The sequence below is a fragment of the Martes martes genome (assembly GCF_963455335.1).
Source record: "Martes martes genome assembly, chromosome: 1".
Lineage (NCBI taxonomy): Eukaryota > Metazoa > Chordata > Mammalia > Carnivora > Mustelidae > Martes > Martes martes.
In genome coordinates, this window is record NC_137888.1 from 166,598,127 (window position 1) to 166,625,492 (window position 27,366).

General features: G+C 39.4%; 1 protein-coding gene across 2 annotated transcripts in view; it reads right to left on the minus strand.

Annotated features, from left to right (window-relative positions):
- Positions 1-27,366, minus strand: part of FANCD2 (FA complementation group D2) — a 60,615-nt gene that overhangs the window by 24,427 nt on the left and 8,822 nt on the right. The window contains exons 8-25 of one of the 2 annotated variants that reach the window (XM_080804549.1): positions 25,802-25,880; positions 24,255-24,379; positions 22,629-22,716; positions 21,426-21,530; positions 20,494-20,594; positions 19,997-20,105; positions 19,527-19,562; positions 15,342-15,485; positions 13,112-13,246; positions 11,053-11,184; positions 9,778-9,888; positions 5,655-5,764; positions 4,530-4,590; positions 3,306-3,425; positions 2,386-2,459; positions 1,958-2,104; positions 1,128-1,228; positions 586-701 (exon numbers count right to left, since the gene is read on the minus strand). In XM_080804549.1, coding sequence (XP_080660675.1) covers positions 586-701; positions 1,128-1,228; positions 1,958-2,104; positions 2,386-2,459; positions 3,306-3,425; positions 4,530-4,590; positions 5,655-5,764; positions 9,778-9,888; positions 11,053-11,184; positions 13,112-13,246; positions 15,342-15,485; positions 19,527-19,562; positions 19,997-20,105; positions 20,494-20,594; positions 21,426-21,530; positions 22,629-22,716; positions 24,255-24,379; positions 25,802-25,880 — 1,894 coding nt within the window. The remainder of the gene's footprint in view (positions 1-585; positions 702-1,127; positions 1,229-1,957; positions 2,105-2,385; positions 2,460-3,305; positions 3,426-4,529; positions 4,591-5,654; positions 5,765-9,777; positions 9,889-11,052; positions 11,185-13,111; positions 13,247-15,341; positions 15,486-19,526; positions 19,563-19,996; positions 20,106-20,493; positions 20,595-21,425; positions 21,531-22,628; positions 22,717-24,254; positions 24,380-25,801; positions 25,881-27,366) is intronic. The other variant, XM_080804550.1, reaches the window with a different exon arrangement.

Consider the following 27,366-nt stretch of genomic DNA (forward strand, 5'->3'; position numbering starts at 1 on the left):
AGCTGACTTGGTACTCTATGTATCTGCAACTGCATAGGTGTAAAACAAGGATAATACCTGTCCTATCTACATTAGAATATAATTGTGAAGATAAGATCATTTAAGTGAACAGTCTCAGAAATAATATGCATGATAAAGGAAGTGAGACATAAATGTAAGATGGTACTGTCATTTTCATCATATTTCATTATTGTGCATTTCATTGAGCACAATATATTCCAAAGGAAGGGGAAAACCATCATTGACTTGATCTCACCAAATCAAAACATTAAGTGGATACCTTTGCAAGGGTGAACAGTATTTTCACAGTGGAGAAGGTAGCTTATTCCAGGCAAAAGGAAGAATACAACAAAAAGGCTTAAAGTAGTAAAGCATGAACAACATTAAGTGAATTCTAAGTGTTTTGATTTGGTTACATCAAAGGGTACATAAAACTGGGGAGAAATAGGACATAACAGCTGGAGAAGCTCACAGTGGTTAGTGCTTAGCGGAGACTTTTTAGAGAGTACCATGAGTACCAGGAAAGAGTTTCCTTCCAACAAGAACTATAGACAACAGGTAAAATGTCCTAATAACTCTGCTTACCTCTCGGAACCAGTTAAGAGTAAGAAATATGAGTGAACACATGAATGAATGCTCTTTAACAGACATGGATTCCAACCTGTCTCCAGGATCCAAGTCAGTAAGGAATATAGGACAATCTGAAAGAGAAGAACAAACATTTCTAACTCCCCTTATTTCAGGTCAACAGAACCTGGGTGTTACCCTTAGAGTCACCTATCTCTCCTAACTTACTTTCCCTTTAATTTGTGTTTGAAGGTCAAGCTTTGATTAGTCTCAAAATTACCACCATATCATGTAGCAATAATTACATATAATTAAGAAGTCTTTGCAAAACTAGAGGTGAGGACCAGAAAGCAACTAGAAACTACGATGATGACTGATTTGTCAACATGACAGAAATCTGTATGTATTATTTTGTCTTTGGAATTCTATAATTACTGCTATTCTACTCTGTGAAATTAGAAAATTTCTTCCCACACACATGGGGTACTGGTTTGTTCCTTCCCTAAGTTTATCAAAGAAAGGTTACAAAGAAGAAAGGATCTGGTAACTTCATCCTATACCTAATAAACCATCAATCTCCTCCAAGTTTCCATTATGTTGTTTCTCCACACAAAGTCTCAGTAACCGGAAATAGGGAGCCAGGCACAATGGAGACACCAATCTAGGAAGAAAAAATCCATTTCTAAACAGTACTTTATAGGCATATTAGTCCATGTTTATAAGGAACCCAACCTTATAATTAAAGAGTTTTGCCCAAAACCAATGTCTACTTTTAAGAATACAAGACAAGGAACTTAATGGATGCTCAGCAAATAAACAATGAACTAACCTGGAGGAAGGCAGAGACTGAGTAGAAAGAATATCCATGAGTTAGGAGAAGCAGAGGTAAGATGGAAGGAAGGAGGGAGAGTGGCAGAGGCAGACAAGTATGCTCATGCGAGGGAGAAAGGAACAGAAACGAAAACAGCCTCACAGAGTACTTGTTGGCTGTCCTTAAGCAATGTAAACTCCAACCACAGGGTCCAAGAAAAAAACAAGAAATCTGACCCATTCTAGCTAACCTCTCCAAATACCATGTGTCTTAGGAGAAAACCACCCCCCCTTTAAAAAAGATATTATTTATTTACTTGAGAGAGAAAGAATGAGCTGGGGGAGGGACAAAGGGAGAAGGAGAAGCAGGCACCCCAACAAGTAGTAAGCCCAATGCAGGACTTAATCCCAGGACCCTGGGATCATGACCTGAGTCAAGGCAGATGGTTAACCAAATGAACCACCCAGGCGCCCCAGAAACCTTATCCATCAAGCTCTCAAGAGACTGCAAAAAGTGTGGAATACCCCATGAACACTCAAAACAGCAAAAGAAGTTTTAGAAAAGAGGAAGTACACTGACTTTTGGTCTGATTCTTTTGAAGTCATTCTATCCCCATCTTTTGCAAAGTCTTGAGAGAACAACAGTGGCAGGAGGTTGATGACAATCCCATCATGACTACTGTATTCTTCTAGTCCATAGAGAGCTTTCACAGGAAATGGATAGTCGCTGTGGAGAGAACCCAGAATTTCATGTTCCGAGGGCATATGCATCTACTTGGGAAACCGCTAGAACAAACCAATCTTTCTTCTTATGAGAAGAAATGAGAAAGAGAAAGAATAAGTTGAAGCTTTTATGAATTCTGGAACTGGGGTGTTAGGGTGTTGGGAGGAAAGAAACTGTGGGACTGGGCCAGATTTAGCCAAGGTCACGAGCATTCTGATATCTATACCAACTACTGACATAATTTCTTCACCAATAAAATCAAGTCAGTGGTATCCAGTACTTACCCTACTGGAAAAACACAGAAATCCACCACAAAGGCATCTTGGAAATCATTGAAGATGGTCTGCCCAACCCATTCCTTCAGGAAGCAAGCAAACAAACAAGGCTGCATAGGTAAGGGTGTACTGGCTGTATTGTCCTAAACAAACTATTATGCCCTTTCTAAGTCTTAGTTTCCTCATTTTTTTTTTTTTTTAAGATTTTACTTATTTACTTAAGAGAGAACATGAGCAGGGAGAGGAGCAAAGGGAGATGGAGAAGCAAACGCCCCCCTGAGCAGAATCATGACCTGAGCTGAAGGCAGCCACTTAACTAAGACACCCAGGTGCCCCAGTTTCCTCAATTCTATGTTTGTTTGTTTTTTTTAAAGATTTTATTTATTTGTGTGAGAGAGAGCATGCATACACATGCACACAAGCAGGGGGGCAGCAGGCAGAGGGAGAAGTAGGCTCCACGCTGAGCAAAGAGCCTGATGTGGGACTTGATCCCAGAACCCTGGGACCATGACCTGAGCCAAAGACAGACGCTTAACAGACCGAGTCACCCAGGCAGCCACCCCCAGTTTCCTCATTTCTAAGAAGAGAATAACAATATTATGAATATTATGTGCCCCATTATTATGAAGTGGAAAACACATAATACATGAAAAATGCTTAACACAGTGTCTGGCACAGAATACGTAGTGGCTCTCAACATCAACAATAGTATCATCATGCTCATCATTACTATTATTGTTATTATGTGAAGGAGGCCCCAGAGGTGAGGCCTGGTGTAGGGCAAGTCAGAACAGCCTTCCCAACTAGAAGATGGGAGAGCTCATAGAGTGATCTATTTTTGCACTGCAACAGACAGAAGGGCTTGAAGAATATGGAATAAAAAGCAGTTCTCATGCTTTGCTGCTTTAAGAAAAGATAGTGGGCCTTACCAGGGCTTTTGGAGCCAGCTTTCCTCCTTGGATCAGATTAGCAAATTCATCATAATAAAGTGCAGAAGCCTGGGGAGACTGCTCACTGCAGGAATGAACCAACTGCAGCAAGGAGGTGACCTGGAACAACCGAAGAGAAAGAGTGGTTCAGCCACTGGGCTGCCAATGTTTCCTAAACACCGCTCACTCCATTCAGTAGTAAATTTTTCTTCCAATTTCACTGGCAAAGCTCTTATTATCACTCACCTATTTTCTTGAGCTTCCTGACAAGCCCATCTCTAATATCTCTTCTCCAATCCATCACACACACACAACTGGATTAAAAAAAATTTTTTTTTTTTTTTTACAAACATGCCCTTTCTTTTCACAAATACTTGTATTTTATTTTATTTTGAGAGAAGGAGAGAGAAGGAGCGCACATGAGTAGGGGGAGTAGCAGAGGGAGGAGAAAGAGAAAGCGAGTCTTAAACAGGCTCCATACCAAGCGCGGAGGCCAATGCGGGGCTTGATCTCACAACACTGAGATAATGACCTGAGCCAAAATCAAGAGTCATGTACTTAATCAACTGAGCCAATCAGGCGACCTCTATTAATTTTTCTAAAGCGAAGCTTTGATTTTGTCGTATCTATGCTAAGAAACCCTTGAAGACTACCGCGATGTAAAAAATTAAATTGAAATGTCTTGATTCACATTCAAGGCCCTCCCTTTTCTACCTCTGAACTAGCTTTATCTCCAACTCTCCAATTATATGCTAACTTGTGCCTATTCTCCAGTCAACTTCCTATTCTACAAACATGGCTCACTTTTCTTGCTCTCTAGTAATTCACAATTTAATATTTGTTTTTTTGTTTTTTTTTAAGATTTTATTTATTTATTTGACAGACAGAGATCACAAGTAGGCAGAGAGGCAGGCAGAGCGAAAGGAGGAAGCAGGCTCCCGCTGAGCAGAGAGCCTGATGTGGGGCTCGATCCCAAGACCCTGGGATCATGACCTGAGGCGAAGGCAGAGGCTTTAACCCACCAAGCCACCCAGGCGCCCCTAGTAATTCACAATTTAATTAAAGAGATTAGACAAATACAGAAATAAATGTAACTCAGGCCAGCCAGGAAAACATACATTGAAAAAAAAAAAACCCAAAACACTTTTTCTGGTAAACCGACAGTAACCAGAAGCAATTCCTCAGTTATTCATAAACATATCCAACTACATTACAAGAACTCACCTGTGTGCACTGTTCGTTGCTCAAGTCTGTTCTCCCTTGGGTCAAATTTGAAGATCTACTTCTAAAAACAAAGAATTTTAGCTTCATTTTTATATTTTGTAAGAACTAGCAATAAGTGTATGAATCCTGCCATCCCTGGGATGTGGGTAGAGATAAAAGTACATAAAGGCACAGAGGACTATTTCAAAATGTGGATTAGAGCAAACAATGGCTATCTTTGATTTTTTTTGAAGGGCACACTAAATTAGTAATAATCGTAAGAGCAAGCACTGGGCATTGTTCTAAGCATTTAATGTCCTCAAGTGGAATAGCTCCAAAGAATGAACTCTTAACCAGTGGATTATGTAGCCTGCATGAATTATTAATGCCGATTCTAAGAATGTCTCCTGAGGTTCCAGGAATTCTTTTTTTTTTTTTAAAGATTTTATTTTTATTTATTTTACAGACAGAGATCACAAGTATACAGGGAGGCAGGCAGTGAGAGAGAGGAGGGAAGCAGGCTCCACACCGAGCAGAGAGCCCGACGCGGGGCTCGATCCCAGGACCCTGGGATCGTGACCTGAGCCGAAGGCAGAGGCTTTAACCCACTGAGCCACCCAGGCGCCCCGGTTCCAGGAATTCTTAACAAATTATCTCTTAAGGAGCATAAACTGAACACCAGTGTCATTTTGCAATGGGAACATCTTAACAAGACCCAACTCTGATCCTCCTGTCACCGGGTGGCTTATTTTTATCAAACATCATGTCCCAGACAATACCACAGCAATGGAGAAATCTGTAATGTCTAGTGCCTGGGAGAGGCGCAAATGTAGAAAAATACATCCAGGATGTTCAGGGTTCCTCTTTTGTGGAAACATTTCTGTTACTTTATTTATTAGCAATCCCTAGTTTTTAACCATCAGACTGTAATGATTACGATCACATTCTGTAAAAATCATACGTGCTATATACAGTCAAGATTAGAAGGGAAAATGGAAAAGTCATAACAAACATTTGTTTACTTCTCTTATTATGGGCTTAATGTTTACCATTATAACACAGTCTACACAATGTAACACTTCATTTGTAAGGTGGCAACTTGATTAACTGATCTTGAGCCACAGAAGTCAGAATTTCCATACATACCTGTCAGCTGCCATGATGCCAGCCATGGTAACAGCACCAATAATACCAATGAGTTTGTATTTGAATATGGTGCTAGAGAGCTGCTTTCGTATCACCAGGTGCATGTCATCCTGCAAGGAAGACATGGTAGAAAAAGCTGAAGATGCTGGAATAGTCAACAAAAGAGCGTGTAGATACTGGAGCCAAAACACATACAATACCAAGGGTTCTATCATTTACTATGTGGCTTTTGGCAAATCATTTCATCTCTGAGTCTCAATTTTTTTCATCTATAAAATGGGGAAGGCTTTTGTAAGGATGAGAGACAAATTAAAAAATGTCCTAGAACAGTGTCAAACATAATGTTCAAAATAAAAGATGTTTATTCAAAAATGTTAAAAAATAAAAGCTACTATTGTTATTGTTGTGATACTTGCTTGATAAAGATATGTGAATTATTGTAATGTTGTTGGATACTCAACAAAATAATGAAACAGAAAAAAATACCTAGGTAAATTAACCAAGGAGGCAAAAGACTTGTACATTAAAACTATAAAGCAATGCTGAAAAATATTAAAGAAGACCTAAATAAATGGGAAGATATCCCATGTTCATGAATTGGAAGGCTTAATATTGTTAAGATAATGATAATTCTCAAAGTGACAGGCACATTTTTTGTAATTCTTACTAAAATCACAACAGAATTTTTTATAGATGGAGAAAAACTCATGCTAAAATTCATATGGAATTTCAAGGGACCCCAAATAGCCAAAACAACCTTGCAAAAGAATAAATATGTTCCTCCAAATTTTAATTTTTAAATTATTATACTCTTTCAATTTAAAAATTACTACAAAAGCTACAGTAATTAAAATAGTGTGCCACCTGCATAAGAAGCATATACACACCAAGTCCATAAATAAACCCTCACATACATGGTCAAGTGATCATAGATGCTAAGATAATTCAAAGCGGAAAGTACCGTCTTTTCAATAAAAGTGCTGAAAAAAATTGGATACCCACACATACATGAAATGAAATTGAACCCTTACCTTTAGCAGTATACAAAAATTAACTCAAAGTCAATCAACAACCTAAATTTAAGAGCTAAAACTATGAGACTCTTAGAAGAAAACAAAGGGAAAAATCTTCATGACTTTGAATTGGAGGAAGGTTTTACCTAAGTATGACACCTAAAGAGCAGGTAAAAACAAAACAAAACAAAATAAAACAAAAACAGATAAACTGGGGCTTCATCAAAATTCCAGGAGTAAAAAGACAATGCATAGAATGGGAGAAAATATTTGCCCATCATGTGTCTGATAAGGGATAATACCCAGGAAGTATAAAGGTTCCCTATATATCAACAACAAAAAAAGCAACTGATTTAAAAAAAAAGAAAAAAGGACATGAATAGACATTTTCCCAGATAAGATATTCAAATGACTAATGAGCAAACAGTAAGATGTTCAACATCAGGGGCGCCTGGGTGGCTCAGTGCGTTAAAGCCTCTGCTTTCGGCTCAGGTCATGATCCCAGGGTCCTGGGATCGAGCCCCGCGTCAGGCTCTCTGCTCCGCAGGGAGCCTGCTTCCTCCTCTCTCTGCCTGCCTCTCTGCCTACTTGTGATCTTTGTCTGTCGAATAAATAAATAAAATCTTAAAAAAAAAGATGTTCAACATCATTAGTCTTTAGGGAAATGCAAATCAAAACCACAGTGAGACAGCACTTCACACCCAGTAGGATGGTTACAGCTAAGAAATGGAAAATATGTGTTAGAGAGGTTGTAAAACTGTGGAGCCCTCAATTGTTTGCGGACCCACAAAATGGTGCAGCTGCTGCAGAAAATGGTTTGGTGGTTCCTCAAGATATTAAACAGAGAATCAACATATGACTTAGCAATTCCACTCCTAGACATAGACCCCAAAGAATTGAAAATAGGGACTCAAACAGATACTTGCATACCAGTGGTCATAGTAGCACGATTCACAATAGCCAAAAGGTGAAAAAAGGCCACTGTCCATCAATAAATGAATGTACAAATTAAATGTGGCATATACATGCAATGGAATGCTAGTTAGGTTTTATAAAAAGGAATGAAGTTTGGGGCGCCTGGGTGGCTCAGTGGGTTAAAGGCTCTGCCTTCGGCTCAGGTCATGATCCCAGGGTCCTGGGATCAAGCCCCACATCGGGCTCTCTGCTCAGCAGGGAGCCTGCTTCCTCCTCTCTCTGCCTGCCTCTCTGCCTACTTGTGATCTCTGTCTGTCAAATAAATAAATAAAATCTTTAAAAAAAAAAAAAAAAGGAATGAAGTTTGATATATCTTACACCATGGATGAACCCTGAACAGATAATGCTAAGTGACATAAACCAAACAAAAAAGGATAAATACAGTATGACTATTTTTTTAAGTTTGTTTTTTTTTAAGATTTTATTTATTTATTTGACAGACAGAGATCACAAGTAGGCAGGCAGGCAGAGAGAGAGAGGGGGAAGCAGGCTCCCTACTGAGCAGAGAGTCCGATGCAGGGCTCGATCCCAGGACCCTGAGATCATGATCTGAGCCGAAGGCAGAGGCTTAACCCACTGAGCCACCCAGCCACCCTTTGTATGACTATTTTTGAAATTTAAATTCTATTATTATTATATTTTTTTAGAGAGGGAGAGAGAGAATTTTAAGCAGGTTCCATGCCCAGCAGGGAGCCCAATGCAGTGCTCAATCTTATAACCCTGAGATCATGATCTGAGCTGAAATCACAGGGAGGATGCTTAACTGACTGAACCACCCAGGCGCCCCTCATATGACTATTTAAATGAGGTACCCAGACAGGCAAATTCAGAGACAGGAAATAGATTGGAGGTAACCAGTGGCTGGAGGAAGGAAAATGGGGAGTTATTGCTAAATGGGTAGAGTTTCTGTTTGGGATGACAAAAAGTTCTGGATATAAACAGTGGTAAGAGTTGCACAACATTCTTAATGAACTTAATGCCACATAAAAATGGTTAACGTAGTAAAATCTGTTATGCATATTTTATAATAATTAAAAAATAAAATAATGATGTAGCTCTGTATTACTGATACGAAGCCATCTCCAAAATATACTGCTAAATGAAAGATAGATGCAGAACAAAAGGGAAAGGAGTGGAATATAGGTAAATACAAATTTGCTAAATGCTCAGAACATCTCAGAAAGCTATAAGGTAGAAAGCAGAAAGGTATAAACAAATTCGTAAATGCTCAGGACATCTCAGGAGGATAGAAATGTCTCAGGACAAACTCAGAAAGTGATTGCCTTTAGAGAACCAGATGCCTGGAAGACTGAGAAGGGGAAGACTTATTTTTCACCACGTCTTATACCTTTTGAATTCTGTGCTGTGTATGTATATTACCTAGCCCCCTCCTGTTTTATTTTTTAATTAACAAAAGGTGTTGGTTGTTCAAAGTTACAGTCCAGTATGGATTACTGCCACAGGGTGGCACTAAAGATACAAAAGAACAAGAAGTTCTGACTGCAATGCAATCTCTTGTTTTAGTCCCTTTGCCTGACTTTCTCAGGAAATGGTGACCACCAATGAAAGCAAGCCCAGATAAGTTCACACTAGATGTAGACGTTCCCTAGAAAACAAGGCAACACTCTGTGTCCCCACAGCACTCAGTATAGAACCTGAATAGCTTCTTTTTTTTTTTTTTAAGATTTTTATTTATTTATTCGATACAGAGAGACACAGTGAGAGAGGGAACATAAGCAGGGGGAGTGGGAGAGGAGATGTAGGCTTCCTGCTGAGCAGGGAGCCTGATGTGGGGCTTGATCCCAGGACCCTGGGATCATGACCTGAGCTGAAGGCAGATGCTTAACTATCTGAGCCACCAAGGGGCCCCCTGAACAGCTTTTCTTACTCAGTTCCCTAGTCAGCTGATTACAGACCCATTTCTACCCTAATAGACTAAGCTATTTGAGGGTAGAAGGTCATCTCATCTCAATGTTTGATACACAACAGACACTTAATGTCTGAACATAATTACTCTAGCCTGTGTACTAATAGAAATCAAGTACACAGCCATGGTCTGAGCTGTAATTATGTTCAGTGAATTTCAATTAAAGAAGTTTAAAGTTTTAAAGGTTTCTCAACACACTGCCTGTTACCTGGATGTGACTGCTGGCTTCATGCTGTTTGCTAAATGCCAGTGTGCTGAGAATATAGAAGAGTTTTCGTATCTGCTGAGGGGACATATTATCCAGATAATCTAAAATGCCCTATGGGAAAAAAAAATGCCAACAATAAGGTTAGCCACTGATATTTTTCCTCCATCAAATAAAAAAATTAAAATCTTTGTAAGAGGCATAAGAAGCATCCAGATAGCCACAAAAGCTCAAGTTCTCTCAAGTTGTGCCCAGAGCCCAAAGGGTTAGTCATCCTAACAAACCTCCTAGTTCTCCCTATTCTTCTTCATCCTTCCCTTCTTAGTGAAAACAGTACTCTGTCAAAAGTTACATCTCTGACCTTAACTGCTTATCATAACATCCCTTTCAGTTTCCATGCCATGAATTACTTATTCTTTTTCTACAGATGTGGAAGCAGTCACAAGGGAAAAACTTACTTTTTAACGTTGGGAAAACCTCAGCTTTCTCATTCCTAATATGGGGATAACATGACCTACAATTACCTTTCAAAGCCCAGACCTGATTCTGTCAACCCCCTGTGAAAAGTCTGTGATAGCTCTCTACAGTCTATAAAATCAAGTAGAAACTCTTGAGCATGGTATTTGAGACCCTTCGTAATCTGACATTGTCCTATGTCTTTCCAGCCTCACCTCTCACCACTTCTCACCATATGTCCCATTTGCCAACCATGCTAGTCTACTTGTTATCCTTCAGGTATACCATGGACCCGGATGCCAATTTGCTTCTATTTAAACTGTCCTCTGCCTAGATGCACTTCCTGTATTTTCTCTTATTGAACCATGCCCAAACTTCAAGAATTACTCAAATCTACTCTTTGAAGAAGTAGTAGTACTTGAAGAAGTACCCAGTTTCCTAGGCCAAATTATTCTTGCTCTGGTGCATCTATAGCACTTAATCTTCCTAGGGATTTCTCATGTTGTATCTACAGTGACTTGTTTATGTGTTTTACTATCACCAAAGGCAGGAACTAAGTCTTATATACAGAGCACCCAGAATAGAGCCTGCATATAGGTACAAAGAAGTATTTGCTGAATGCATTAATACATACATAAATGAGTTATCTTTTTTCTATCATTTGCCCACTACCCCACCTCCTTCCCACCCCCTCCTACCAACTGTAGTGCTCAATATCTAGAACACAAATTAAATTGCTGCTAATTAACAGACGCCAGATATCTCTCAAATACATGCAAGAAAGAAAAATGACTCAAAATATGTCACCGGAGGGACACATACCTTCACAAACACAGCATTCAGCCTCATAGCAGAAAGGTTTAGAACTACCAACTCCAGGAGGACATCCAATGCAGTATCAACTTCAGCTTCATTCCCGCTGCAGATATGAGTCACTAGGGCACCAACTACTTCCTACACGGTAAAGAGTCAACAGGATAGTGTGAATGAAAATATGACATGGCCATCTTGAAAGGGTTAATGCTTGAGACCATTCTAATCTCAACCTATCCTATCCTATTGTCTAATTCTATTATCTACTTTTCATTAATGTTGTTTTCAGGAGGTTGAGGATCAATCTAATTATACAACCATCCACTCCTGACTTACTTCCTAATATTTATCAGTGAGCACTATGTAAGCCCTCCTGGTTTTGCTCCCTGGCATAGTCTCTTTCTTTTTTCATATGGGTAAAATACTACCCTTTAAGCTATGGTTGTACTTAATCTGTTAAAATTTACTAAAAAGATGGAACTCAGGGAGCCTGGCTGGCTCAGTTGCAGCATGTGACTCTTGATCTCTCAGTTGTGGGTTTGAGCCCCATGTTGGGTGCAGAGATACTTAAAAATAAAATCCTTTTTTTCCCCCAAAGATTGTATTTATTTATTTGACAGAGAAAGACACAGTGAGAGAGGGAACACAGGCAGGGGGAGCAGGAGAGGGAGAAGAAGCAGGATTCCTGCTGAGCAGGGAGCCTGATGTGGGGCTCGATCCCAGGACCCTGAGATCATGACCTGAGCCGAAGGTAGACGCTTAACAACTGAGCCAGCCAGGTGCCCCTTAAAAATAAAATTAAGGGGCGCATGGGTGGCTCAGTGGGTTAAAGCCTCTGCCTTCGGCTCAGGTCATGATCCCAGGGTCCTGGGATCGAGCCCCGCATCAGACTCTCTGCTCAGCAGGGAGCCTGCTTCCACACCCCTCTCTGCCTTCCTCTCTGCCTGCTTGTCATCTCTGTGTGTCAAATAAATAAATAAAAATCTTTAAAAAAAAATAAAAAATTAAAAAATTAAAAAAAAAAAGATGGAACTCAAGAAGCTCAAGGTTTTAAAGGCTTTTACAGGTTAAACTTGTATGTTTCAAGCAAACATGAGCCATGATACTATCTCTAGGACATTAAGATGGTTCCAGAAAATGTCTTGTATGCCATTCTCCCTTTCCTTTATACTGCTGCTCCATACTGAATCATATTGTTTTCTCAACTGCAGCAGCTAGCTCATGCCAGCTGAATCTACTGCTCTGCTTTAAATTTTTAAAATTTTGTCTTTATTTTTACAAGTTCCATTAAAATGTTTTGAGATTGTTAATACTGTGTTTAGCATGTACAAAAAATACAAAGTAAGACACTCTGTTGATTTCATAATCACTTTCCACAAACAGAGCCTCCCCTCTCTGGATATGTGCTATTAAATTTTATGTCTCATGTTCATGGGAATAGGGTTATGCCCTCAGGCATTTCTCCTTCGTTTGATTTTCTCCACAATTTTTTCTAGAGAACAACTCCAGGATCAACTGGCAGCTGATCATTTGCAGCTAAATTTTAAAATTGCTCTTTCTGTATACTATGAAAGCTGCCCGATAACCCCAGCCCTTTTAATCATGGTTTATTTAAAACAGACTGGATGTGGGGGCGCCTGGGTGGCTCAGTGGGTTAAGCCTCTGCCTTCAGCTCAGGTCATGATCTCAAGGTCCTGGGATCGAGCACTGCATCGGGCTCTCTGCACAGCAGGGAGCCTGCTTCCCCCTCTCTCTGCTGGCTTCTGCTTACTTGTGATCTCTCTGTCAAATAAATAAATAAAATCTTTAAAAAAATAGACTGGATGTGGACCTTCATTTTCAAGTCAGAGAATTTTAGACCTCAAAATGCAAAGTTAGATCCTCAAGTCCAGTCTCCCTTATTTTATTAAGACTAGGACTAGAACTAAGTTTTCCCAACTCCCAGTTCAGAGTTCTTTTTCCTTAATGTCTTCCAGCCAACAAGAAATAAACATCATATTACATGCAAGTCACTTGGAATTGTATTTCTTCCTGTTCCCTCCTTTCCAAAATAAATATTTCGACATACCTGCTGACAGTAAGTGTCAAAAAACTTAAATGTATATTTGTATAGAAGACTGCCAAACAAAATGATACTCTGGTCGAGGGAGTGCAACAAACACTGTGCCAATGACAGAATAGATGGGCAAATATCCTTAAGGACCTTGAGGGGGTGAAGAGGAGACAAAAAAAAGAAGCTGTGGGAAAAATTCAGTTATTATAGAACCAAGACTTTCTGGCCCTTATAGGAATATCTTTGTTTTACTCAAAATTATCTTTCATCATTCTGAGTTTTTGCTTAGGATCAATGGGATTCAATGTATGAATAAGAAGTGACCTGGAAGCTGAAGAAGTTAAATTAGAACCCTAATAGCATTGTTCCTATCTGCCCAATTTGGGACTAGAATCCAGATCTTCTTTTTTTTTTTTTTTTTAATTTTTTGAGAGAGAGAGTGAGGGATAGAGCACAAGTGGGGGAGGAGTATAGAGAGAGGGAGAAGCAGATCCCCTGCTGAGTAGGGAGCCTGAGGCAGGGCTCAATCCCAGAACTCCAGGATCACAACCCAAGCCAAAGGCAGATGCTTAACCAACTGAGCCACCCAGGTACCCCTTAAATCCAGATCTTCTAAATCCCAATATTCTCACTCAATCATACTACCTCCCTGGGGATATACTGGGTCTGCTCTACCTTGGTTATGATTTGAAATCAATCTATAAAGTTCAGGGGCGCCTGGGTGGCTCAGTGGGTTGAGCCGCTGCCTTCGGCTCGGGTCGTGATCTCAGGTTCCTGGGATCGAGTCCCGCATCGGGCTCTCTGCTCAGCGGGGAGCCTGCTTCCCTCTCTCTCTCTCTTTGTCTGCCTATCTGCCTACTTGTGATCTCTCTCTCTGTCTCTGTCAAATAAATAAATAAATAAATCTTTAAAAAAAAAATCTATAAGGTTCAATACCAATTAAATCAATTTCTTCTGAGATCAAAAAGAAAACTGATCATGTCTTAGCAACTGGGCAGAAGACGGACATTAATGGACCCAAAGTAAATAACCAGTTTAAGTCCAGGTTCTTTATTGATACCATCACAATAGATAAAAAATCTTAAATTAAGCCCTGAATTGGGTATTAATGCTTTGCTGAGGAAAATGCAATAAAAAATTATATATGGGGCACCTGGGAGGCACAGTTGGTTAGGTGTCCAACTCTTGGTTTTGGCTCTGGTCATGATCTCAGGGTCGTGAGACTGAGCCCTACATTGGGCCCCACATTTAGAACAGAGTCTGCTTGGGCATCTCCCTCTTCCTCTGCCACCACTCTCTAAGATAAATAAATAAATCTTTAAAAAAATTATATATGATTTCTGCCTTCTGGAAAATTATAGCCCCAAACACATACTATTGCCAGAAATAAGCACAGAAAGGACTGTAAGATAAAATAATAGAAACATTAAATGCATTTCTAAATATAAAATCTTAAGACCCAACCGTATATTCTCATTAGCACCTGAGTCAAGCCCCAAACTACTGGTTATCCAGCTTTTTAAGAAGGTATACGCTATTAATATCCTGAAAATTCACCAGGAAATACTGTTCTTAACTTATAAAATTCTAATCAAAAGGTTTATATTTCAACAGAAAAAAATCACCCAAGAGTCACAGCACTGAATGGCCAAATAGGGATGGTTCAAAAGATGCATAATTATGTCTCTATCAGCATTCTTCTGGTCCTGTTTTGTTCAGGGTTTTTAAAAACTGTTTAGAACAGGATATAGAAGCAAGTTTGTCAAAGCTTTGGACCACAAAGGGCTAGGTAATTAAAATGATTAATGCAAAGTTAAGATTTGAAAGTCTCAATGCGCTTGAACAATGGGTTGAAACTAACATGAAGAAACTTTTATATGGGAGCTACAAAGCCTTCCATTTTAAGTTAAAAATCGAGTTATACAAGAATGTAAAATTAGAAGACCTGAACTAAAACATTTCCTGTAAAAAAAAAACTGGGGGCTTGAGTTTAATCAGTTCAACATAAATCAATTTTGTCATCTTTTTTCTAAAAAGATGAGACACCAGTATTGGATTGGTTTTATTAACAGTATAACGTCTCGATCAAGGTAAGAATCCTACTATATTTTGAAAACATACTGAGCTGTCAAAAATCAACATCCAGCAAAGACGGTATTGTCAAGATTTCCACATTGAATAAGAAAGGTTAAAAATGACTTCTCTGTAACTTTCAGACTAATGTTGCTAATTCTCTGCCACTTACCAAGTCATGAATATAGAATGTACTCTGCAGCAGCTGTTCTTGAAAGCAGCCTGATCGAATCTTATTTCTTAGCACCCTCTCAATGTACTTCTTTGTCTGAGTGTTGGTGCTATAGATGATGAGAAGCATTGCCAAGTCTAAAGTCTATTGTCAACAAAAATGACAACAGAGAAAGAATTTAATAAATCAGTACATTTATTGCCGTGAAATAGCAGCTCACAACTTCTTCCCATGAAAACACAGAAGGGGTGATACTTACTTGCTCAACACACTCCCATGGGAGTATCTACATTTTTTTGTCACAAAACCCACAAATTTTTTCAGAGAAATAAAGTGCTATAACTATTAACCACTACTATCTTTAATGAAAACACTTGAATATAAGCTGAAGTAATATCATTACAGAAAAAACTCTGAAGATCTATATATTTATTAAAGAAAAATCACTTGCCAACCTCAGTATATATTTCATTATTATTAGGAAAACTACTTTCTGAAAAGTTGGAAAGACTGTAAATGCCTGTCAATATGAAAAAAAAAATTCTGACAGTCATTTTTGGAATATTATACAGCCATTAAAATGAATGAGCTAGGGGTGCCTGCGTGGCTCAGTGGGTTAAGCCTCTGCCTTAGGCTTGGGTCATGATCTCAGGGTCCTGAGATAGAGCCCCACATCAGGCTCTCTGCTCAGCAGGGAGCCTGCTTCCCCCTTCTCTCTCTCTGCCTGCCTCTCTGCCTACTTGTGATCTCTCTGTCAAATAAATAAATAAAATCTTTAAAATGAATGAGCTAGACTACATTTTTTAAAAAATATTTTATTTGACAGACAGAAATCACAACTAGGCAGAGAGGCAGGCAGAGAGAGAGGAGGAAGCAGACTCCCTGTAGAGTAGAGAGCCCGATGCGGGGCTCGATCCCAGGTCACTGGGATCACGACCTGAGCTGAAGGCAGAGGCTTTAACCCACTGAGCCACCCAGGCGCCCTAGACTACATTTTTTGACAGACACTCACAACATTGTGAAGTTTAAAAAAAAAAAAGCAACCTACAAGACAATAATAATAGTTAAGATTTATTTTTGTAAAAACAATATACATAAATATGTTTAAATATAAGAGAAAAAAAATGTAAGAGTAAGAATGCCTGCACTCACATACACATATAGCTTGTATACGAACAGGAAAAAAGTCTGGAAGAATTATCCATGAAGAATGGAACAGAGAGTGAAGAGAACCTTTTTAACATTTTTAACATTTTTTTTTTAAGATTTTATTTATTTATTTGACAGATCACAAGTAGGCAGAGAGGCAGGCAGAGAGAGAGAGGGGGAAGCAGGCTCCCCGCTGAGCAGAGAGCCCGATGCGGGGCTCGATCCCAGGACCCTGAGATCATGATCTGGGCCGAAGGCAGCGGTTCAACCCACTGAGCCACCTAGGCGCCCCTACATTTTTAACATTTTAACATTTTTTAGATTCCTTGTGGGGTTTTATCTTCACAATTAGCTTGTATTAAGTATGTTTAAAAAAGAAAAAGGTTATAGAGCAACATCATCTGTCACAATAACTCAGTATTTATTCACTGTAATTAGTTGATTGTATATGTTTGTTTATATTTATAAATTTGTTTCTTCCATGTATTATCAGCATAAAGAATTTCTACCTAGTTTAAAAAAAAAGGTTAAAAAAAAGTCAAGCAGCACAAAAAATAAAAACAACTATTCAGAATTCATACAACTCAACAGCAAAACACTAAAGAATCCAATTTAAAAGATGGATCGAGGATTTTTTTTTTTTTATAGATTTTTATTTATTTGAGAGAGAGAGAGGGTGCATGTACAAGCAGGGGAGCAGCAAGCAGAGGGAGAAGCAGGCTCGCCACAGAGCAGGGAGCCTGACACGGGACTCGATCCCAAGACCCTGGGATCATGACCTGAGCTGAAGGCAGATGCTTAACCGACTGAGCCACCAAGGTGTCCCACCAAGGATTTTTTAATGTTTCTTTTTATTTTTCATTTTTAAAGACTTTAATTTTATTTGTTTGACAAAGAGAGAGGGAACACAAGCAGGGGGAGTGGGAGAGGGAGAAGCGGGCTCCCTGCAGAATCCTGATGGAGGATCTGAGCCCAGGACCCCGGGATCATGACCTGAGCCGAAGGCAGATGCCTAACGACTGAGCCACCCAGGCGCCCCTGCCCACCAAGGATCTTTTTAAAATTTTTTTATTTTAGAGAGAGCAAGCACGAATGGTAGGTTGGCAGAAGGGTGGAGGGAGAGAGAGCCTGACATGGGCCTCCATCTCTGAGATCATGCGTGAGATGAAATCAAGAGTCGGACACTTAAGCACTGAGTTAAGCTCAGACTGAGCCACCCAGGTACCCCTGGGCCTAGATCTGAACAGACATTTTCTCAAAGACATGCAAATGGCCGAGAGACACATGAAAAGATGTTCAACATCACTAATCATCAGGAATGTAAATCACAATGAGATATCACCTCATACATGTCAAAATGGCTATCATTAAAAAAAGACAACAAGTGATGTTGAAGATGTAGAGAAAGGGAACCCTTGTGCATTGCTGGTGGAATGTAAATTGGTGTAGCCCCTATGGAAAACAGTATGGAGGTTCCTCAAAAAATTAAAAATAGAAATATCATGTGATCCAGAAATTCTACTTCTGGGTATTTTTTCAAAATAACTAAAAATTAATTCGACAAAATATCTGCACTCCTATGATCCCTGTACATTATTTACAATAGCAAAGACATGTAAGCAATCTAAACGAAAAGTAAATGTGGTAAGTACACAGAGACACACAAACACACATCTACCTAGACACACACAGACACACACTGGAATATTATTCAGCCATAAAAAGAATGAAATCTTGCCATTTGTAACAATATGGACAGATCTTGAGGGTATTATGCTAAGTGAACTAAGTCAGACAAAGACAAATACCTTATGATCTTGCTTATACATGGAACTTAAAAAATAAAGAAACAACAAAACAAAACACACAAAAAACTGAATTCATTGACACAAGAGATTAGTAGTTGCCAGAGGCAGGGGGCTTTAGTCAGTAAAGCATACAACTCTTGATCTTGGTTGTAATTTCAAGCCCCACATTGGGTATAGGGATTATTTAAAAATAAAATCTTTTTTTTAAAAAAAGGGTTTTCCTGTTATAAAATAAATAATGGGGCACCTGGGTAGCTTAGTCAGTTAAGTGTCTGCTGATTTCGGCTCAGGTCATGATCTCAGGAATGTGAGTTCAAGCCCCTCACTGGGTTCCACTCTAGGCGTAGAGAGTATTTAAAAAATATACATATATACAAAGACATTGTAGAAGCATATAAAATGTTTATGATATAATGTCAAGAGGAAAAAAATCAGAATGCAAAAATTACATAATAATTAGAAATCTGTAAAAACAGGTAAAACAGGTATACAGGTGGCCAATAGTTATGCAAAAATGAAAAAAGAAAGAGTTGTATTAGGGTATTTTGATCCTTCCCAAAAAACTGAGTTTTTCATTGTTTAATTCACTATCATAAAAGCTTTTAAAATAGCCACACAACAATTGGATAATCTGACAGAACCCCACAAAACAAAACAGATTCCAACTAATGAAAAATCCTTAATGGGAACCAAGTAGTACATAAGAAACACAATCATCTGGCTTCTCACAGAAGAAAAAATTTCCATGATTAAGACAGATTCAGTACTACTGCCTTGACAGTGAATGGATGGACTATTTGACTCACTCTGGTCAGGTTGACATGGGCAAAGGTAAGTAAAACATGGAATGCCATTATCTTGACAATTACATTTGCCAGAAGGAAGGGTAATCAGATAGACACAGGGACCCGACCCATGCCCCAAGTGACTCCTGTCTTCACTTCATCTGTGGGGACTTGGTTCTTTGGGACTGTAACTCACTGTGCTTGTTTGGAATGTTAATATTTCCCCTTATGGATAGCCTGGGTTTATTTCATTGCCAAAATGAGTAGAAAACACTATCTAGCAAGTCATCCCCTCAGATTATCTTCTCCAGACAGCTAATGTTTATTATGCAGCTACAGAAGGCACAGAAGGGATGACTGGAGAGAGCGACAGAAAAGGAAAACTAGCCATATAATTAATTTTAAGTCCACAGTACTTAAAATTCATAGTATTATGAGTTTACCTTGTGTTCAGACACTGAGGCAGTGTTTTCAATTGCCTAGAAAAAAAAGGGTCACGAAAGTATTATAACACATAAGTAGAACATGTTTCACCTTTTTTTTTTTTTTTAAAGATTTTGTTTTATTTATTTGACAGAGAGAGAGATCACAAGTAGGCAGAGAGAGAGAGGAGGAAGCAGGCTCCCTTCCGAGCAGAGAGCCTGATGCAGGACTCGATCCCAGCACCCTGAGATCATGACCTGAGCCAAAGGCAGAGGCTTAACCCACTGAGCCACCCAGGCGCCCCACATTTCACCTTATTGAGCATGCCCCATTCTCCTAAGAAGCAATCTGTACATCTGGTAACCATCATCAATCACTTCTACTTGACTGATTTTCAACACTTTTATTTCCACCTACCTTTACTTACATATCTATCACTGATTACCACCTACTCCCTCCTTATGTTCAAAGTCATGAAGATCTCACTCACCTTAATCCAGGCTTCTGAAATGATCTTCTCATATCTAACAGCTGACTTTATTACATCAAAGAGGAGAATAACACAGTCCTGACTGTTGTTTTCTTGATTTCCTGAAGAACTACAAGCAGCAGAGGGGAAAAAAAATAATTCTTCCACTTACCAGAGAGGAACCTATAAAACCTGGGTTCCTGTTACTAGCCAAATGCCTGTTCCAAGGCCAGCTTCATGTGTAAAATGGCTAATAAACTTGTACTGTAGTCTATCTAAGACTGATCTGAACTGCCAGGAGAATACACCCCACCCGCCCACGTACACATGTACACATACATTACATGTACCACATACATATGATTTGAAGCACTGTATAGTGATACATGCAAACAATATTATTACCATTATTTGTAGTTGCAAGTATTAAGATCTACTGTCCTGGCTTCAGAATAAATGTCAGAAAACTTGACTTGCCTATGTGAGAAAAAGGGTAGTAATTGTCAATGACATTATACCTTTGTCGTCCTTTATTTTTCAACTTGCTCTGGGAAGCCTGCAACCGTGATGGCAAAATACAATGCTGCAGATCCAACTTCTCCCGGAGCTCAGTAATTACCTGTGGAAAATAAATATTAAGTTATGTGTTCTGCTCACTCATAGTGGATAGGCACACTTCATTCTTTCAACAGAACCATAACAATCCCCTGAAGACTGAGTAAGAAGAATCACTAAATGTTAAACAAAGCTTTTCATTTTTTAAGATTTTATTTTATTTTTTTTTAAGATTTTTATTTATTTATTTGACAGACAGAGATCACAAGTAGGCAAAGAGGCAGGCAGAGAGGGAGAGGGAAGCAGGCTCCCTGCCGAGCAGAGAGCCCGATGTGGGGCTCGATCCCAGGACCCTGGGATCATGACCTGAGCCGAAGGCAGAGGCTTCAACCCACTGAGCCACCCAGGCGCCCCTTAAGATTTTATTTTAAAGTAATCTCTATATACAACATGGGGCTCAAACTCAAAACTCCAAGATCAAGGGTCACATGCTCTACTGACTGACCTATGGAGTGCCCCTAGACAAGGCATTTTAAAAAGGAGAGTTGATGAAAATAGTTAATGCGAGGATAGTATGTCATGCCCTTCAAAATTCCAGAATTCCTTGAGGTATTACAATGAAATAGCAAATAAAACTGTGTAATGGCTTATATGCAACAATAAATCTGGCTAGTTCCATTCCATTGCCTGAATACTATCTGGATTAAGCAGCATTATCAGTAGGTTTGGGAACAGGGAAGAATTAGAAGCTATAGTTTTAATAATGTATCTTGATGTATCTTCATCTAGGTATGTCTCTTTTCCAATACTGACTTTCACAAGGGCACCACTGCTATACTCTATACTCCCAGAGATGTAGCATGTGATTGGTGTTTGTTGGGAAATAACACGGTACCTCAAGTGCATCTGCAGCTGTTACAGAATGAAGAATGAACTTGATTATCACAGGTAAATCGTCCAGTTTGACAGATAACAGCTTACCCATCACCAACTGGCGGACCTAAACATAAAAAGCACAAAAACCTTAAATATTTTTATGTTAATACCTCAACCTAGTACTGACCTGTTAGGTAAAATCAGAAAATCTACTTTTCTCATTCAGTTTTCTCACTTATCATTTAGGAGGAAAAACACCTCATTTTATTTTCAATTGTATTCCAACTTACAAGATTTTTTTTTTTTAAGATTTTATTTATTTATTTTAGAGAGAGAGAAAGAGAGATCACAAGTAGGCAGAGAGGCAGAAGCAGGCTCCTCGCTGAGCAAAGAGCCCAATGTGGGGTTCGATCCCAGGACCCTGAGATCATGACCTGAGCTGAAGGCAGAGGCTTTAACCCACTGAGCCACCCGGGCGCCCCCAACTTACAAGCTTTTAATTGTTAATGTCACAGTTTCTTCAAAAACAGACAGGTCATGATCCCAAGTTCATGGGATAGAGGCCCATGATGGGCTCCCTGCTCAGTGGAGAGCCTGCTTCTTCTCTCCTTCTGCCTGCCACTCTGCCTACTTGTGTCCTCTCTCTCTCTGTGTCAAATTAATAAGTAACATCTTAAAAAAAACAGTCAGATGATAAATGTAAAAGTGTTATTATCTTATAATTTAGAGCCTGAAATTTCCACTAGCTGAAGGAAGACACATACAATTGTTATTACTATGAGGAGCAGTGTGTAAATATTATCCAAGATAGAGATTTCCGCTAAAACTTACTGCTTTGAAACAGAGTAGCTAATCCATCATACTATGGCATATGAAGTTCATCAAGAAGAAAGAGATGAAATGTCATTCAATATCATTTCAAAAAATTTTTTAAAGATTTATTTATTTGAGAGAGAGAGAACATGAGCAAAGGGGAGGGGCAGAGGGAAAGGGAGAAGCAGACTCCCTGCTCAGCAGGAATCCGACATGCAGCTTGAACCTGGGACTTTGGGATCATGACCTGAGCCAAAGGCAGATGCTTAACCGACTGAGCCACCCAGATGCCCCTACATCGTTTCAAAATTAAACTTTCATATGCAACTGCTTCAAAGCAGTAAGTGACTGACATTGGTTCTGGGAGGTAACAAAGCTGGCTGTTTCTGGAGAGTGGAGTCCTTCCTACCTGAGACAGGAGCTTCAGGTCAAGTCGGAGGCTGGAAAGGACATCCAGGATAGGAACAGTGAGTAGAGTATTCTCCATTAAAAGGTCACTGTGAATGGTGCAAAAAGAGAAAAACTGTGTAACTTTTAACAGAGCTGGGCAGATAATTACTCAGAAAAACCACTCAGAATATGGGAAGAGAGGACACACTCAGTTTTCACTAAACTTGTTAATAATGTATTTCATTAAAAAAATTTTTTTTTAAGATTTTATCTATTTACTTGAAGAGAGAGAGCGAGAACATAGGCAAGTGGGGGGAGGGAGAGGCACAGGGATAAGCAGACCCCACTGAGCAGGGAGCCCAACGCAGGGCTGGATCCCAGGATCCCAGGACTCTGGGATCATAACCTAAGCCAAAGGCAGGACGCTTAACTGACTGAGCTTCCCAGGCATCCCTAAAAATTATTTTGATCTAAAAAAAAAAAATACATGCCTAGGCCATCTGGGTGGCTCAGTTGGTTAAGCATCTGACTTTGGCTCAGGTCATGACCTCAGGGTCCTGACAGCGAGCCCCACATCGGGTTCCCTGCTCAGCAAGGAGCATGCTTTTCCCTCTCTTTGCCCTCCCCTCACTCATGCTTGCTCTCTCAAATAAAATCTTAGAAAAAAATGTTCATTACAGAAAATTCAAACAGAATAGAAATGAGAAGCCCTTTCCTCACCATCTCCACTACCCACAGGCAACCACTATTGAGTTGGGCACATATCCTTCCTGAGAAAAGGAAAAAGAACAACTACAACAATTACAGGGAAGTATGAGAAGTATGACTCACGTACATGCAAGGCATTACAGGAGAACAGAATAGAGAACAGTGATGGATTCTAAGAAAAGGCTATGTAAAAGGACAAGCTGGAATTAAGCAGGCAAAGTGGGTGGTATACTGCTACACCCAGAGGGAGCAACCTACCCAAAAGCACAAAGGGAAGAAATCAATGGACATTTCTGGAGGTAGTTTTGCAGACAACTAAAGAAAAGGAAGTATTACAAACTGAATTTTTAAAAACTATTTTGAGGATAAGCAGGAAATTGCATTAAAACAGAAATCCTACTACAGAGGGATATTGTTCTCCCTTCTTTAATTAACTGCCCTACCAAGTACTATTTTTCATATAAATCATAGTAAGCAATGCTCTTAGCAATGGGTCCGACGTGATGTACACCAGAATGAATCGTTTAGGGACCAAAGAATGCAGATGTTTGGTAAGATCCACAAATGATTTGGATATGGAGTCACAACTGAGGACTCCCTGGGTGGAATACATGCTAACGAAACAGATGGATCATGTCTAGGTCTCCAAAGACCAAATTTATATACCTAATCCTAAGGCAGACTTCATATTCACAACCACTATACTATTTTTAAAAAAGTAGATGGGTTACCCAAATATATATTCATTATTACAAAAAACAAGTCAAATCCCACACCTACTCATGGAAGGCAGATACTATCCTCTTTTATATAAATAGGAACACATTACTACTACTGTTTTTAGACAAGATCAGGCGTGTTCAGGGTGGTATGGTCGTAGACCTACTATTGCTTTCATTCTGCAGAGTTAAGGCTCCTACAGTGGGAACTTACCCACCTGAGTTCTTTCCCCACATCAGCATGCTGGGAATCCCCTAGGATCTCAGGAAGGCTGGTGACAAAGTCATGCTGCAGGTACAGCGGAGCAATACTGATCAGCTGCATGAGCTTGGTGGTGAGATCCTGCAGTGGAGGACACTGTTAGAATTACTGCACACTAACCAGAACAGAAAAAGATGTCCTCCTCATGAAACGTAGAGATAGAATTATTTTTGTACAATATGGCACCTATACATACATTCAAACTCAAAGCCTAAATACAGAGGTCAATGACCCAGAAATTTTCACACATGGTATGGTACATCATCTAGTGGGTCTGTTGTATACTTTACTTCATTTAAGATTTTATTTATTTATTTGAGAGAAAGGGAGTAGAGGAGGGAGAAAGAGAGAGAGGGCATGAGCAGGTGGAGGGAGAAGCAGACTCCCCACTGAGCAGGGAGCAGGACATGGGGCTATATCCCAGGAAACTGGGATCATACCTAAGCAGAAGGCAGATGCTTAATCGACTGAGCCACCTAGTCACTCCTACTTTATTTCATTTAATCTTCACAACTCTATGGAGTCTGTGTGACAATTCCTTTTTTTTTTTTAACTTTTTGGGTTTTTTTGAAGATTTTATTTAACAGAGAGATTGAGAGAGAGCACAAGTAGACAGAGCAGCAGGCAGAGGAAGAGAGAGAGGGAGAAGCACACTCCCTCATGAGCAGGGAGTGCAATGCGGGGACAAATCCCGGGACCCTGGGATCATGACCTGAGCTGAAGGCAGCCGCTTAACCAACTAAGCCATCCAGGCACCCCTATTCTTTTTCTTTTTAAGCAGACTTCACACCCAACGTGGGGCTTAAACTCACAACCCAGAGATCAAGAGTCACATGCTCCACTAATTGAGTCAGTGAAGCGCCCCGACAATTCCCATTTTTAAAAGGTGAGGATATGCATTGCCCAAAAACACACAGTAAGTACAAAACAATACACAATAATACAGAATTTCAGTTCACATGGAATTCCAAAACTCATGTTCTCCCAAATAAAGATTTAGCCTTGGAATGCCTGACAAAAATTAATAGAATGACTTAAAGAACTCTGGAAAGAAACAGGCCTTAACACTAGGCTCAAAACAGATTCAATTTTACCACAGTGCTTAATAACAAATCACGTAATTGTAAAAACTTACTAATACTTTCCTCATATGTAACCAAATTAAACATTTGCAGCACGGTAGGTTGGTCTGGGATCTCACTGATTTTGAGAAATAAAACATAGTCATCTGTGTACTTTGAAAGCTACTTAATTTCTTCCTAAATATTTATTTAATAGATATCTAGTCATCATAATTAGAAAAACTTTTTTTCTGGAGAAATTTAAAGGGTGAAACATCCATGATTCTCAAATTATGAAAGATGAAAAAAGCTAATAAATAGAAAAATGTGAATTTTCAGTTTAGGAAAGAAAAAAAAAACCCTCTGCAAATTCCAAAAGTTTGATTAAGCGTGGAAAACAAACTCTCTAAATCCAAGAGACAGAACAAGCCCCAAAGCCTACCTTGCCATCCACAATTCTGTCAAGCCATTTCAGTTGACTGATGATGAGTCTAGGCATGTTAAGTCCATCACTGTTCACACTGAAATGTTAGGATAGGAAGACAGAAACTTAGCTTTTCTGATTTACACAACAGCAAACATTAATAGTGCACAAACCATTTCAGACATTCAATTAATACTTACTGAATGTTTACATATCGCAACCTGCATTAGACACACAGGTGACACAGGAAAAGCATGACATATACATGTTAAGATAGAAGAAGACACGCTAAACTGGGGAGGGTTTAGTAAGGTTAAAGAAGGCCTGGAGAGTATTTTTTAATAACAATGTAAACAAAAAAATAAAGGCAATAAACGTGAACAAACGAAACAAGAAAAATTTTAAAAGGTAGAAAAGTGTTAAGTACTGAAAAAAGCAAGCATATACTACTTTGGAAACATAGAAGGTCGAATTAGACTATGTCTGTGAAAGTACTGAAAACCATTTATAGATGAAGAAATGCTGGGGGCACCTGGATGTCTCAGTTGTTTGAGCACTCGACTCTTGGTTTTGGCTCCTGTCATGATCTCATGGGTCGTGACATCAAGCCCCATAAGGAGCTCCATGCTCAATGGGGAGTCAGCTTGAAGATTCTCTCGCCCTTTGCCCCTCCCTCCATTCATGTGCATGCTCACATGTGTGCAAGTGTGCCCTCTCTAATAAATAAATAAATCTTAAAAAAAAAAAAAGGAATGTTGGCTTAGTTATTATTTCCCCCCAAATGAGAGCATCTGCCTTCCTCCTCCTATGTCTGAAGTTTTGGACTACCTCCAGTTTTTTTTCTTGACAGCATTCTTAGTCTTTGTTTCGTGCAATCAAATTTAACTACTGAAAAAGACAAAAAACATCTACATGAGCAATTCAGGCAGAGCATCTGTGAAGATCTATCTTCAAGTGTATTATTACTATATACAAAACCTAGAGGGGTGCCTGGGTGGCTCAGTGGGTTAAGCCTCTGCCTTCAGCTCAGGTCATGATCTCAGGGTCCTGGGATCGAGCCCCACACTGTACTCTCTGCTCCGCAGGGAGCCTGCTTCTCCCTCTCTCTGCCTGCTTCTCTGCCTAGTTGTGATATTTGTCTGTCAAATAAATAAAATCTTTAAAAAAAAAACCTAGAAAAAACACGTATTAAAAATGAGAAAGTAAAAATGACCTATAATCCTGTCCTCCAGAGATGTCTGTTATTAATATGCATATGTATATGTATCTATAGTATAGTATATGTTTTTTTTTAAGATTTTATTTATTTATTTGACAGATAGAGATCACAAGTAGGCAGAGAGGCAGGAAGAAAGAGAGGAGGAAGCAGGCTCCCCGCTGAGCGGAGAGCCTAATGTGGGGCTCGATCCCAGGACCCTGGGATCATGACTTGAGGTGAAGGCAGAGGCTTTAACCCACTGAGCCACCCAGCCATCCTTAGTATATGTATTTTTAAAAAGATTTTATTTATTTAAGAGAGAGAAAGAGAAGACACATGCGCAGTGGGGAAGAGTAATTGGGAGGAAGGATCAGAGGAAGAGGGA